Source organism: Palaemon carinicauda, chromosome 31 (assembly GCF_036898095.1).
Source record: "Palaemon carinicauda isolate YSFRI2023 chromosome 31, ASM3689809v2, whole genome shotgun sequence".
Lineage (NCBI taxonomy): Eukaryota > Metazoa > Arthropoda > Malacostraca > Decapoda > Palaemonidae > Palaemon > Palaemon carinicauda.
In genome coordinates this window covers 10764406-10780528 of record NC_090755.1, presented here as the reverse complement: position 1 = coordinate 10780528, position 16123 = coordinate 10764406, and the positions used below count along the sequence as shown (strand labels likewise).

Here is a 16123-nt window from a genome sequence, read left to right as displayed (position 1 = left end):
TTCTTACACCCGTTCTCACCCTCACCACCTCGTTCCTGACCCTATCTACTCGAGATACACCAGCCATACTCCTCAGACACTTCATCTCAAACACATTCAATTTCTGTCTCTCCATCACTTTCATTCCCCACAACTCCGATCCATACATCACAGTTGGTACAATCACTTTCTCATATAGAACTCTCTTTACATTCATGCCCAACCCTCTATTTTTTACTACTCCCTTAACTGCCCCCAACACTTTGCAACCTTCATTCACTCTCTGACGTACATCTGCTTCCACTCCACCATTTGCTGCAACAACAGACCCCAAGTACTTAAACTGATCCACCTCCTCAAGTAACTCTCCATTCAACATGACATTCAACCTTGCACCACCTTCCCTTCTCGTACATCTCATAACCTTACTCTTACCCACATTAACTCTCAACTTCCTTCTCTCACACACCCTTCCAAATTCTGTCACTAGTCGGTCAAGCTTCTCTTCTGTGTCTGCTACCAGTACAGTATCATCCGCAAACAACAACTGATTTACCTCCCATTCATGATCATTCTCGTCTACCAGTTTTAATCCTCGTCCAAGCACTCGAGCATTCACCTCTCTCACCACTCCATCAACATACAAGTTAAACAACCACGGCGACATCACACATCCCTGTCTCAGCCCCACTCTCACCGGAAACCAATCGCTCACTTCATTTCCTACTCTAACACATGCTTTACTACCTTTGTAGAAACTTTTCACTGCTTGCAACAACCTTCCACCAACTCCATATAACCTCATCACATTCCACATTGCTTCCCTATCAACTCTATCATATGCATTCTCCAGATCCATAAACGCAACATACACCTCCTTACCTTTTGCTAAATATTTCTCGCATATCTGCCTAACTGTAAAAATCTGATTCATACAACCCCTACCTCTTCTAAAACCACCCTGTACTTCCAAGATTGCATTCTCTGTTTTATCCTTAATCCTATTAATCAGTACTCTACCTCTCTGTTTTATCCTTAATCCTATTAATCAGTACTCTACCATACACTTTTCCAATTACACTCAACAAACTAATACCTCTTGAATTACAACACTCATGCACATCTCCCTTACCCTTATATAGTGGTACAATACATGCACAGACCCAATCTACTGGTACCATTGACAACACAAAACACACATTAAACAATCTCACCAACCATTCAATTACAGTCACACCCCCTTCCTTCAACATCTCAGCTTTCACACCATCCATACCAGATGCTTTTCCTACTCTCGTTTCATCTAGTGCTCTCCTCACTTCCTCTATTGTAATCTCTCTCCCATTCTCATCTCCCATCACTGGCACCTCAACACCTGGAACAGCAATAATCTCTGCCTCCCTATCATCCTCAACATTCAGCAAACTTTCAATTATGAAAGTCCATAAATGTGTTCACTGTACATTTTTTTTAGATAGGTGTACCTACTTATAAATTTTCTTACAAAGGTTATAAAATACACACACACCCCAAGGATGACAGGTAACCGTACTATCTACCAAAACCAAGATGGTGGTTGTTCCTGTCAAGATGGGAGATGTGCCGTACATTACCTAAGGCCTGAGTACGATATCCTACTTCTCACAGTTTACCCCAATCCCAAGATCATAGCTAAGCACAAGGAGATAACCTTGAGCCTCTAACAATTGCAACTCTGAAGATATGAAGGCCAACACATTGTTGATATAAAAGAGGGTTAATCATAAGTGAATAGGGAAGATCTGACATCAAGGCGTTATCTTTTGAGGCAGTAGCTAGAGCACTATGAAATGAGGGCAAATCCAGTTGCACATAAAGTCCTGATAGATGTACATCTAGAAATATCCCCCCTCCAGGTCAACAGAATTCAAATTCACTCTTTCTGATATGTCAATAATGCAACCAAGGATCTCCAACCTCCTGTAAATTTTTTTCACAAATAAAGCAAACTGTGGAAGAATGTAGAACAATCGCCTTTATCTTCTTCCGGAAGCTGCAGATAACTTACTTGTGCCTTTAACTTCTCCACAATCCTGTTTGAAGCAGTGGTCGAGGTGTGGCAATTACAGATATAGGTTGATCCTAGAAGAAGGGTCAAAGGGCCTTCCCTGACACAGCACCAGATGCAGTAGCCGCGGACACTGCAGGAGTAGTAGACAAATGTGTTCCTGGAGATATCTTGGGCAAAGCATGGTGGTTCAGGAGTGAGCCAAGAGAATGCTTACCAAAAATACTCAAGGCAGGCCACATATTTCCCAGGTATTCCAAACACTAATAGTCATTCCAGGACAAGGAACTAAAGGGAGCATGCACTCCATCACGCACACACATCTCGGCGTGTACACAAGAGTTCCCTGCAAAGGGTTCTTGTAATGATTATCCCCAATCCTTACACATACTCCAATCTCACAAAGAAGCAAGAAAAATATACTGAGAACTAACTGAATCAGTGTAGAAACCAGGAAGGAAGGTACTGAAGGAAAAAGATTCTTAGTCTTCCTTACCTTCTCAAATTTCTCCCATTAGAATATAAATAAGGTCAAATACTCAAAGGAAGGGGGAAACAGAGCTACATACATGACCCATACAAGAAAAAAAAAATGCTGTTGGGGTCAATGGATAAAGACAACATAAGTCATCCACCTGTTCTATCTTTCACGACTTATCTCCCCTGATCACGCGTACTTTTATGTTCGCAAAGTCCAAAGTACCACAAAACAAAAGAAATAACCAGAAACAAGCAAATATGCATCAATAATTATATTTAAGTAATAACTTCAACACTGAGATAGTTGGGAAAGAGAGCAAAGGAAGATAACTATCCATGATGACAACTGGCAGCCTATTTCTCGACTTTTTGCCCAACCTTAACCATGACCTTTGATGTTAACATGTATCAATTGGCATGGATTTTCATACACTCAAATATGAACTAAGTTTGAAGTTCCTGTGGCTACAATGTCAAAACTTATAGCTAATTACGTGAATTGGACATTTTGCTTGACTGAGACCTTGACCTTACAAAACTTGACCATTTCCAGCTTTTCACATAACCGTTAATCCCTGCAAGTTTCATTACTCAACGATTAAAATTGGGGGCAGGAAGCTATTCACAAACAAACACAAAAACAGGGGTAAAACATAACCTCCTTCCAACTTTGTTGGCAGAGGTAAAAATGCACTGGGTTACACCAAATAGGTTGATGAGAACCTACCACCATTGGCAAACTATCATTTTACACAATCTAAACAAGTTCCATGATATTCCATATCAATGCAAAGGTTTGTATTCTCGTAAGAAAAAATCATACTGTTTTACATTTCACCATCTTCACTTTAGCTCAACACACAAAATCCATCGTACCATGCCTCTCCGGTTTAACTGGATACTGGGTTCCTTTGATGGGGACGCCCTTTCCTCTCCAACTCGCTGCAGCCCAAGAGCAGACAGGGGAGAGAAATCCTGTGGGAATATCGATATTAAAATTACATCAAAATTATGTCAATTTTAAAATGAAAAAAGATATGCGACCCCATCCCCTCCAAAATATGTATAGAAAGTCTTCCACTTACAAACATTCAGATAGAAACAAAAATCCTACTGAGAAGAACAAAGATAACATGGAGAAATGCTGTCATAAAATAATATACCATTTCATACAGTAAGCAAAACGTTATTTGTAATAACCTGATATCTATTTCATATGAAACCCGACCATTTGTTGACATTTATAGCAGGACATAGTTTCTTGAAACCTATCAAGTTTGTAAGTTGAGGACCTTCTGAACTGATAAAAAGGTCTATGAATGGTGACTACGATAAGACAAGGTGCATTATCATCAGTGGGCTTCTTCTATTGTAATCTAAGTAGTCCCCTGACTTATTGGTTCCAGGTCATATATCCTCCAGAGGAGCAGTTTGACTCCAGAAATGTTATTCAGTGAGCTCATTAACCCTTTTACCCCCAAAGGACGTACTGGTACGTTTCACAAAACCCATCCCTTTACCCCCATGGACGTACCGGTACGTCCTTGCAAAAAAATGCTATAAAATTTTTTTTTTCATATTTTTGATATTTTTTCAAAAAAATTCAGGCATTTTCCAAGAGAATGAGACCAACCTGACCTCTCTAGGACAAAATGTTATTTTGATTATAAAATAAATTTTTGAATATACTTACCCGGTGATTATATAGCTGCAACTCTGTTGCTCGACAGACAACTCTACGGTAAAAACTCGCCAGCGATCGCTACACAGGTTGCGGGTGTGCCCAACAGCGCCATCTGTCGACCAGATACCCAGTTCTCAATGTAAACAAAGACTCAATTTTCTCCTCGTCCCACTGCGTCTCTATTGGGGAGGAAGGGAGGGTCATTTAATTTATAATCACCGGGTAAGTATATTCAAAAATTTATTTTACTAAGGAAAATAACATTTTTCAATATTTAACTTAGCCGGTGATTATATAGCTGATTCACACCCAGAGGGGTGGGTAGAGACCAGCAATATATGTTTACACTTTTATGAGCTAAGAGTTTTTATTTCATTTTAGAAGTTATCAAAATAACAAAAACAAAATAAATAGGTACCTGGTAAGGAAGTCGACTTGAACAATTACTCTGCCTTTTAAGTACGTCTTCCTTACGGAGCCTCGCGATCCTCTTAGGATGCTGATCGACCCCTAGGATCTGAAGTATCAAGGGTTGCAACCCATACAACAGGACCTCATCAAAACCCTTAATCTAGGCGCTCTCAAGAAATGACTTTGACCACCCGCCAAATCAACCAGGATGCGAAAGGCTTCTTAGCCTTCCGGACAACCCAAAAAACAACAATAAAAACATTTCAAGAGAAAGATTAAAAGGGTATGGAATTAGGGAATTGTTGTGGTTGAGCCCTCACCCACTACTGCACTCGCTGCTACGAATGGTCCCAGTGTGTAGCAGTCCTCGTAAAGAGACTGGACATCCTTAAGATAAAAAGACGCAAACACTGACTTGCTTCTCCAATAGGTTGCGTCCATTATACTTCGAAGAGATCTATTTTGCTTAAAGGCCACGGAAGTTGCGACAGCTCTAACTTCGTGTGTCCTCACCTTAAGCAATGCTTGGTCTTCCTCACTCAGATGTGAATGAGCTTCTCGTATTAACAGTCTGATAAAGTAGGATAAAGCATTCTTTGACATAGGCAAAGATGGTTTCTTAACTGAACACCATAAAGCTTCAGATTGGCCTCGTAAAGGTTTAGTTCGCTTTAAATAGAACTTAAGAGCTCTCACAGGGCATAAGACTCTTTCTAGTTCATTGCCTACCATATTCGATAAGCTGGGAATATCGAACGATTTCGGCCAAGGTCGAGAAGGCAGCTCATTTTTGGCTAGAAAACCAAGTTGTAGCGAACATGTAGCTTTTTCTGACGAAAATCCGATGTTCTTGCTGAAGGCATGAATCTCACTGACTCTTTTAGCTGTGGCTAAGCATACCAGGAAAAGTGTCTTTAAGGTGAGATCTTTCAGGGAGGCTGATTGTAGCGGCTCAAACCTGTCTGACATGAGGAATCTTAGTACCACGTCTAAATTCCAACCAGGTGTAACCAAACGACGCTCCTTCGTGGTCTCAAAAGACTTAAGGAGGTCCTGAAGATCTTTATTGTTGGAAAGATCTAAGCCTCTATGCCGGAAGACCGATGCCAACATGCTTCTGTAGCCCTTGATAGTGGGAGCTGAAAGTGATCGTCCTTTTCTCAGGTATAAGAGAAAAACAGCTATTTGAGCTACAGAGGTACTGGTCGAGGATACAGATACTGACTTGCACCAGTTTCGGAAGACTTCCCGCTTCGATTGGTAGACTCTAAGGGTGGATGTTCTCCTTGCTCTAGCAATCGCACTGGCTGCCTCCTTCGAAAAGCCTCTAGCTCTCGAGAGTCTTTCGATAGTCTGAAGGCAGTCAGACGAAGAGCGTGGAGGCTTTGGTGTACCTTCTTTACGTGTGGCTGACGTAGAAGGTCCACCCTTAGAGGAAGACTTCTGGGAACGTCTACTAGCCATCGAAGTACCTCGGTGAACCATTCTCTCGCGGGCCAGAGGGGAGCAACTAGCGTCAACCTTGTCCCTTCGTGAGAGGCGAACTTCTGCAGTACCTTGTTGACAATCTTGAACGGTGGGAATACGTATAGATCTAGATGCGACCAATCTAGGAGAAAGGCATCTATATGTATTGCTGCTGGGTCCGGGACTGGTGAGCAATATATTGGGAGCCTCTTGGTCATCGAGGTTGCAAAGAGATCTATGGTTGGTTGGCCCCAAGTGGCCCAAAGTCTCTTGCATACATCCTTGTGGAGGGTCCATTCTGTTGGAATTACTTGCCCTTTCCGACTGAGACAATCTGCCATGACATTCAAGTTGCCTTGGATGAACCTCGTTACTAGTGATATGTTTTGACCTTTTGACCAGATGAGCAGGTCCCTTGCGATCTCGTACAACGTCAGTGAGTGGGTCCCTCCTTGCTTGGAGATGTACGCCAAGGCAGTGGTGTTGTCCGAGTTCACTTCCACCACTTTGCCTTGAAGGAGAGACCTGAAGCTTTTCAAGGCCAGATGTACTGCCAGCAGCTCCTTGCAGTTGATATGCATGATCCTTTGACTCGAGTTCCACAGTCCCGAACATTCCCGACCGTCTAATGTCGCGCCCCAGCCTACGTCCGATGCGTCCGAGAAGAGAACGTGGTTGGGAGTCTGAACAGCCAGGGGAAGACCCTCTCTTAGGTTGATACTGTCCTTCCACCAAGTCAGGCAAGACTTCATCTTTTCGGAAATGGGGATCGAGACCGCTTCTAGCGACTTGTCCTTTTTCCAGTGAAAAGCTAGATGGTATTGAAGAGGACGGAGGTGTAGTCTTCCTAATGACACAAATTGTTCCAGGGATGATAGCGTCCCTACCAGACTCATCCACTTCCTGACTGAGCATTGTTCCTTCTTCAGCATGTTCTGGATGCATAACTGGGCTTGGCTTATTCTAGGGGCCGACGGAAAAGCCCGAAAAGCTAGACTGTGAATCTCCATCCCTAAATACACAATAGTTTGGGATGGGACCAGTTGTGATTTTTCCATATTGACAAGGAGACCCAATTCCTTGGTCAGATCTAGAGTCCACTTTAGATCCTTCAGACAGCGACGACTGGAAGAAGCTCTGAGAAGCCAGTCGTCCAAATAGAGGGAGGCTCGGATGTCCGATAAATGAAGGAATTTGGCTACATTCCTCATCAGCCTCGTAAACACAAGAGGAGCTGTGCTTAGGCCAAAGCACAGGGCTTGAAACTGGTAGACAACCTTTTCGAAAACGAATCTCAGAAAAAGTTGGGAGTCCGGGTGGATGGGGACGTGGAAGTAGGCGTCCCTTAGGTCTAAAGAGACCATCCAGTCTTCCCTTCTGACCGCTGCTAAGACTGACTTTGTGGTCTCCATGGAGAACGTCTGCTTTGTGACAAAGACATTCAGAGCACTGACGTCTAGCACCGGCCTCCACCCTCCTGTCTTCTTTGACACCAAGAAGACTCGGTTGTAGAATCCCGGAGATTGAAGGTCCGAGACTTTGACCACCGCTCCCTTCTCTAGTAAAAGAGACACTTCCCGTTTCAAGGCTCGTCTCTTGTCTTCCTCTCTGTACCTGGGAGAGAGATCGATGGGAGACGTTGCTAGAGGGGGTTTCCGTACAAAAGGGATCTTGTACCCCTCTCTGAGCAACTTCACAGATTGTGCATCTGCGCCTCTCTTCTCCCAGGTCTGCCAGAAGTTCTTGAGTCTGGCTCCCACTGCTGTCTGAAGATGCGGGCAGTCAGACTCTGCCCTTATAGGACTTGGATCCTTTCTTCTTTCCTCGTTTCCCTTCGGCACGAGCACCTCCTCTGCTGGAGGCTCTGCCACGAAAGGGCGGAATAAAACGGGACGCTGGAGTGTCCATCCTTGGTCTAGCTGACAAGGTAGGCAAAGGGGGAGCTTTGCGAGCGGAGGACGCAACAAGATCGTGAGTGTCCTTCTGCACCAATGAAGCGGCTATTTCCTTAATCAGGGCTTCTGGAAAAAGGCACTTGGAAAGAGGAGCAAAGAGAAGCTCAGATCTCTGGCACTGTGTAACTCCAGCTGAAAGGAATGAGCATAGGTTTTCACGCTTTTTAAGGACTCCGGACACAAATGATCCAGCAAGCTCATTAGACCCATCACGTACGGCCTTGTCCATGCAGGACATAATGAGCAAGGAAGTCTCTTTCTCTGTCGGAGAGATCTTTCTGCTTAGGGCTCCTAGACACCAGTCTAAGAAGTTAAAAACTTCGAAGGCCCTAAAGATACCTTTCAAAAGGGGGTCCAGGTCCGAAGATGACCAACATATCTTTGAGCGTCTCATGGCAAGGCGGCGGGGAGAGTCTACAAGACTTGAGAAGTCGCCCTGGGCAGAGGCAGGAACTCCCAAGCCGAGAACTTCTCCCGTGGCATACCAGACGCTCGATCTAGAAGAGAGTCTAGCAGGGGGAAACGCAAAGTCTGTCTTCCCTAAACTCTTCTTGGACTGCAACCATTCTCCTATCACCCGCAAAGCTCTCTTGGACGAGCGTGCGAGGACGAGTCTAGTAAAGGCAGGAGTGGTAGACGGCATGCCTAACACAAACTCTGACGGTGGAGAACGAGGAGCCACAGAAACAAACTGGTCAGGAAACAACTCTTTGAAAATGGCCAAAACTTTTCTAAAGTCCAAAGAGGGTTGAGTAGACTTAGGCTCGTCCAAATCTGATTGTGGTTCATCTATGTGTGCAGCAACATCATCATCAGAAAGTTCCTCATCCGACAACTGATGAGGAAACGGCAACGGAGTGGGTAACGGCTGGTTCGCTGAGTCCGGTCGCACGGGTGCATGCGTGACTGAGCCGGACGTAACGTCATGGAACTGCTGCCCAGTCTGTGAGCTGGCAACAACCATGGCAGCGCGGGGACGCACAGCGTCTACTCCAGACTGTCTGGACTGATGTGGGTGCGCAGTGGAAACCACACTGGGTTGCGGAGGTTGACGCACCGCGTCAAAACAAAGCAACTCTGACGGTTGTTGAACCTCCAGAACGTCAACGGCAACCTCCGTGCGTCGCTTAACGTCAACATGCGGCTGGCAGATCACACTGGAACGCATGGGTGGAGGAACTCTCTCAACTGGTGTGCGTGAGAAGGTTATCTCAGCGTCCACAGGACGCACAACCGATCGTGTGGAAGGTTGTAGGCTAGGTACTGCACTAGCTGGTGCGGCAGCAACCTTCTCCGCACGAAAGTCCTGCATTAGAGACGTCAGTTTAGACTGCATGTCTTGCAGTAGAGACCACTTAGGGTCTACGGGAGCAGGTGCGGCGACAGACGGTGTTACTGTCCGAAGCGGTACCGCTTTGCCTCTCTTAGGCGGTGAGCAGTCATCGAATGACGGCAGCGAGTCCGAACTGACCCAGTGGCTACAACCGGGCCGTTGGACTTGCGCTGAAGGGACTGACTTGCGTTTTAACGGTCGTGAGACCTTGGTCCAAGGTTTCTTGCGAGAAACACCTTCCGAAGACGAGGTATAAATGGGCTCTCTCGTCTTAGGTAGGAGCGATCTTGGGTAGATACGCCCGATACCACGGAGGGAACGTCTGTTCGCTGATTAAAGCCTCTCGAACCCATTTGTCGTACGACATTGCTTCTCCCCTGGACTTGGGAGCTTGCAAGAGGTCCCGGACTAGGAGGACGACAGGCACGAACAGACGAACCCTCAAGCGCAACACTATCCACAACACTATCACTCGGCACTTTAGCACTTCCCACTGCACTTTTGCACTTAAGCTCCTTTACATCCGCCATGAGCTGATTACGGTCACTAGCAAGGGACTCAACTCTCTCACCCAGAGCCTGGATGGCACGCATCATATCAGCCATCGATGGTTCCTGAGTGCCAGGAGGGGGGTTAGGAGCAACCACTACAGGGGAAGGAATAGGTTGTGGGGCATGGGGAGAGGATATATCAATAGAACGAGAAGAACTTCTCCTAACTCTATCTCTCTCTAGCCTACGTGTATACTTTTGAAATTCGATAAAATCGAATTCTGAAAGGCCAACGCACTCCTCACACCGATCTTCCAATTGACAGGTTTTATCCCGACAATTGGAACAAACAGTGTGAGGGTCGATAGAAGCCTTCGGAAGACGCCTTGAACAGTCCCTAGCATTGCACTTCCTAAATTTGGGAACTTGTGAAGGGTCAGCCATTTTGAATTGGTCAAAGGGAAATTCAAAAAACTATCAAAAAGTCATCAACAAAGAATCCGTTATCAAAAAGAGTTCAAGGATTTGTGTGAAGAGAAACCCTGCACAGCGAAAGCTCAAAACTAGAATAAAGTACTTCACCAATTAGATGTGAAAAAACTCCAGTTTAGCAACAGCGAGTAAGTACGTCTTGTCGACACCTCGACAGAGAGAAAATTGAGTCTTTGTTTACATTGAGAACTGGGTATCTGGTCGACAGATGGCGCTGTTGGGCACACCCGCAACCTGTGTAGCGATCGCTGGCGAGTTTTTACCGTAGAGTTGTCTGTCGAGCAACAGAGTTGCAGCTATATAATCACCGGCTAAGTTAAATATTGAAAAAATTAAGGCTGTTAGAGCAATTTAAAAAAAATATACTGCAAAATGTTCTGGGAAAAAAAATAACCCCCTGGGGGTTAAGGATTGGAAATTTCCAAAGAGCCTGGGGGTAAAAGGGTTAAATAACCTAGCTACGCAATAGTGTACTTGAAGCAAATTTATGGTGAATCCTCTGCGTGTATGATGTTACCAAGGTGCCTGTTTAAAGTAAGAAAGAAATCTGGCAACGCAAACATTGCGACGGTTTGGATGTGATGTTTTTAGATTACACTATAAAATTGATGCCAAAGTAAAAAAAAAAGGGTAAATGTTGAGGAAAAATGTTTCAAGATAAAACTAAATCCAGTATATAAGATTTTATATAATCCTGAAGTTCCAATTATATAAATGAGATGCTCATCAGAATATTTTACCCTATCTAGAGCTACTCTTCTATAAAACTGTGTGGTATTAACCATTTAAGAAGATAAAGCAATTTTTAAAATGAAATACATATCTATACTGCGTGGTGGAAGATATGTCTTGGAAGATATGAAAAGAAATGATGATTAGAATAAATAAAAGAATCACTGTACATTCTCTAAGCCCATGACTCAGTTTTATGGATTTTTTGTGTAACGTGAATCTGAAGTGGTGGATTATGGGAATATCACTACTTGAAAGATTGGAAAATGATGATAAAATAATGGCAGGCGTAGTAAAGATTACAGAGAAGATAAGAGCGTCAAGACTGAGATGGTGTGGGCACGTGTTAAGGATGGTGGGGATGGTGTGAGCACGTGTTAATGATGGTGGGAAGGGAGTGAGGAGGCTTGGGAGGAACCTGTTAGGCGGGAGAAGATGAGAGGTGGAAGAGGATGCCTTTGATAAACATTGGAGAGGGCGCATCAGGCAACCGACCCCTTAATGTAGGGATAACAATGGGGAAGAAGAAGCGTTAAAGAAACTCAATGAAAATGTCAAGTCAGGCGATATCGCTTCCCGTAGCCATTACAGTATAAGTGTTCGTCAACAATTATTCTTTGCAAAGTTATTAAAAAATCAATTACAAAAGGAAAAACCGAGAATGTAAAGAAACAATTTATCGAGAAATATGATATTTTAATTATAAAATGTTATTTTCATTAGTAAAATAAATTTTTGAATATACTTACCCGATAATCATGTAGCTGTCAACTCTGTTGCCCGACAGAATTCTACGGAAGGGATACGCCAGCGATCGCTATACAAGAGGGGGGTGTACTCACAAGCGCCACCTGTGGCCAGGTACTGCAGTACTTCTTGTTGACACCACTTCAATTTTTCCTCGGTCCACTGGTTCTATGGGGAGGAAGGGTGGGTCAATTAAATCATGATTATCGGGTAAGTATATTCAAAAATTTATTTTACTAATGAAAATAACATTTTTCAATATTAAACTTACCCGATAATCATGTAGCTGATTCACACCCAGAGAGGTGGGTGAAAACCAGTGTACATGTATATCAAGAAGCTAAGTATCCCGTATTTCATATTATCAGTTATTCAAAATAACAATGAAATTACAAGTACCTGGTAAGGAAGTCGACTTGAGCCATTACTCTGCCTTAAATAAGTTCGTCTTCCTTACTGAGCGCAGCGTTCCTCTTAGGAGGCTGAACAACTCTAAGGTGCTGAAGTATCAAGGGCTGCAACCCATACTAAAGGACCTCATCACAACCTTTAACCTCGGCGCTTCTCAAGAAAGAATTGACCACCCGCCAAATCAACAAGGATGTGGAAGGCTTCTTAGCTGACCGTACAACCCATAAAAAGTATTCAAGAGAAAGGTTAAAAGGTTATGGGATTATGGGAATGTAGTGGCTGAGCCCTCGCCTACTACTGCATTCGTTGCTACGAATGGTCCCAGGGTGTAGCAGTACTCGTAAAGAGACTGGACATCTTTGAGATAGAATGATGCGAACACTGACTTGCTTCTCCAATAGGTTGCATCCATAACACTCTGCAGAGAATGGCTCTGTTTGAAGGCCACTGAAGTAGCCACAGCTCCCACTTCATGTGTCCTTACCTTCAGCAAAGCAAGGTCTTCTTCCTTCAGATGAGAATGTGCTTCCCTAATCAGAAGCCTGAATAGTAAGAAACTGAGTTCTTAGAACTTGGAAAAGAAGGTTTCTTGATAGCACACCATAAGGCTTCTGATTGTCCTCGTAAAGGTTAAGACCTTTTTAGATAGTACCTAAGAGCTCTAACTGGGCAAAGTACTCTCTCCAGTTCATTCCCCACCAAGTTGGACAGGCTTGGGATCTCGAACGACTTAGGCCAAGGACGTGAAGGAAGCTCGTTTAGTAAAAACCGAGCTGCAAGGAACATGTAGCCGTTTCAGATGTGAAAACAATGATCCTGCTGAAGGCGTGGATCTCACTTACTCTTTTAGCTGTTGTCAAGCACACGAGGAAAAGAGTTTTTAATGTGAGGTCCTAAAAAGAGGCTGATTGGAGAGGTTCAAATCTTGATGACATAAGGAACCTTAGGACCACGTCTAGATTCCAGCCTGGAGTGGACAACCGACGTTCCTTTGAGGTCTCAAAAGACCTAGGGAGGTCCTGTAGATCTTTGTTGGTGGAAAGATCCAAGCCTCTGTGGCGGAAAACCGCTGCCAACATACTTCTGTAACCCTTGATCGTAGGAGCTGAAAGGGATCTTACTTTCCTTAGATATAACAGGAAGTCAGCAATCTGGGTTACAGTGGTACTGGTTGAGGAAACTGCATTGGTCTTGTACCAGCTACGGAAGACTTCCCCTTGAGACTGATAGATTCTGAGAGTGGATGTTCTCCTTGCTTTGGCAATCGCTCTGGCTGCCTCCTTCGAAAAGCCCCTAGCTCTTGAGAGTCTTTCGAAAGTCTGAAGGCAGTCAGACGAAGAGCGTGGAGGTTTGGGTGTACCTTCTTTACGTGAGGTAGACGTAGAAGGTTCACTCCTAGAGGAAGAGTCCTGGGAATGTCGACCAGCCATTGCAGTACCTCTAAGAACCATTCTCTCGCGGGCCAGAGCGGAGCCAACCAACGTCAGCCGTGTCCCTTTGCGAGAGGAGAACTTCTGAAGTACCCTGTTGACAATCTTGAACGGCGGGAATGCATACAGGTCGAGATGGAACCAATCCAGCAGAAAAGCATCCACGTGAACTGCTGCTGGGTCTGGAATCGGAGAACAATACAACAGGAGTCTCTAGGTTATCGAGGTAGCGAACAGATCTATGGTTGGCTGACCCCACAGGGCCCAAAGTCTGCTGCAAACATTCTTGTGAAGGGTCCACTCTGTGGGGATGACCTGACCCTTCCGTCTGAGGTGATCTGCCATGACATTCATACCGCCCTGAATGAACCTCGTTACCAGCGTGAGCTTTCGATCTTTAGACCAGATGAGGAGGTCCCTTGCGATCTAGAACAACTTCACGAAAGAGTCCCTCCCTGCTTGAAGATGTAAGCCAGGGCTGTGGTGTTGTCAGAGTCCACCTCCACCACTTTGTTAAGCTGGAGGGACTTGAAGTTTATCAAGGCCAGAAGAACCGCCAACAACTCCTTGCAATTGATGTGAAGTGTCCTTTGCTCCTGATTCCATGTTCCCGAGCATTCCTGTCCGTCCAAAGTCGCACCCCAGCCCGTGTCTGATGTGTCCGAGAGGAGACGGCGGTCAGGTTTCTGAACAGCCAAAGGTAGACTTCCTTGAGAAGAAAGCTGTTCTTACACCACGCGAGAGAAGACCTCCTCTCTTCGGAAACAGGAACCGAGACCGTCTCTAGCGTCATGTCCTTTATCCAGTGAGCAGCTAGAAGATACTGAAGGGGGGGAGGTGGAGTCTCCCTAACACGATGAACAGGGCCAGCGATGAAAGTGTCCCTGTTAGACTCATCCACTACCTGACTGAGCATCGGTTCCTTCTCAGCATGCTCTGGATGCATTCTAGGGCTTGGAAGATCCTTGGGGCCGACGGAAAAGCCCGAAAAGCTCGACTCTGAAGATCCATACCCAGGGAGACAATGGTCTGGGATGGGATGAGCTGAGACTCCTCAAAATTGACCAGGAGGCCCAGTTCCTTGGTCAGATCCATAGTCCATCTGAGAATCTCCAGACAGCGACGACTTGTGGGAGCTCTTAAAAGCCAGTCGTCTGACGGAGCCGGACACAAGATCATGGTACTGCTGCACAGTCTGTGAACTGTCAACCATGGGGAAGCGAGGAAGTACAGTGACAACCCGAAGCTGTCTAGACTGTCTGGGTCGTACAGACAACTCCTTATCGGGTTGCTGAGGTTGCCGCACTGCGTCACAACAAGTCACTTCTGCTGGTTGTTGAACGTCTTCCCAGTGACACACTGACTCCGTAAACAAAAAATCCTTTAACAAGGACTAAGCTTGGACTGCATGTCTTGCAACACAGCTCAAGGTCTATGGGAGCAGGTGTGGTAACAGACGGGGTTAGTGACTGAAGTGGAACCATTACCTTCCCTGGAAGCATGTTATGCTTAAATAAAAGTCCATAGGAGGCTACGCAGCTAAAGGCTCCTCTCCAAATGACAGAGTCCTCAAGGGAATATCAGAAGGAGGGAGAAAAGCACTTTCTCATCTACAGGGACCATATCCGAGAAAAGCTAAGTTCTCTCAGTGAGGGTTTCAATGGTGCAAAAGCAGCAGACTAGAAGGCAACGTTATGAAACTGCTTGACAGTCTAGTGAGTTGGCAACAACCAAAGATGTGTGACTGAGAAGCATGCGGTAAGGTATGCAGAGCATGTTGTATGCAGAGCATGCTGTATGTAGAGCATGTTGTATGCAGAGCATGCTGAATGCAGAGCATGCTGTATGCAGAGCATGTTGTATGCAGAGCATGCTGAATGCAGAGCATGCTGTATGCAGAGCATGTTGTATGCAGAGCATGCTGTATGCAGAGCATGCTGTATGTAGAGCATGTTGTATGCAGAGCATGCTGAATGCAGAGCATGCTGTATGCAGAGCATGTTGTATGCAGAGCATGCTGTATGCAGAGCATGCTGTATGCAGAGCATGCTGTATGTAGAGCATGCTGTAAGGTAAGCAGAGCGTGTTGCATGGCGTGTAACATTTCTCAGAAATTCCATGACCAGTGCTAGAGTGAGTAATATCGCATTACCGTCCATTGAAAGTGCACGTGCCGAGGGAATTGATTTAGACTGTTTTGTTGATGAATTTGATAGCCGGCATGATAATCGTAGAATTAAGCTACACTAAATGTACTATAATCTACTTCACCTCAGGAAAGGGAAACTCGCCCTGTTGGCAACACTGCATTACTTCATGCATGCTTGCATGGGGTTTTAATATCAACATAATATTTACCTTACATTCATAACTCATGATTCATTTTTGTTTTGAAGATATTTTTGCCATATTTTGCGATATTGTTAAAAATATATTGCAAGGAATACATATATATTTTTATATA

At 44.8% G+C, this 16123-nt stretch overlaps 1 protein-coding gene across 1 annotated transcript in view; it reads right to left on the bottom strand.

The window, feature by feature from the left end:
- LOC137624270 (protein lin-9 homolog) overlaps nucleotides 1-16123 on the bottom strand; it is a 66322-nt gene that overhangs the window by 28213 nt on the left and 21986 nt on the right. Inside the window, 1 exon segment of the mRNA XM_068354808.1 lies at nucleotides 3383-3481. Coding sequence (XP_068210909.1) covers nucleotides 3383-3481 — 99 coding nt within the window.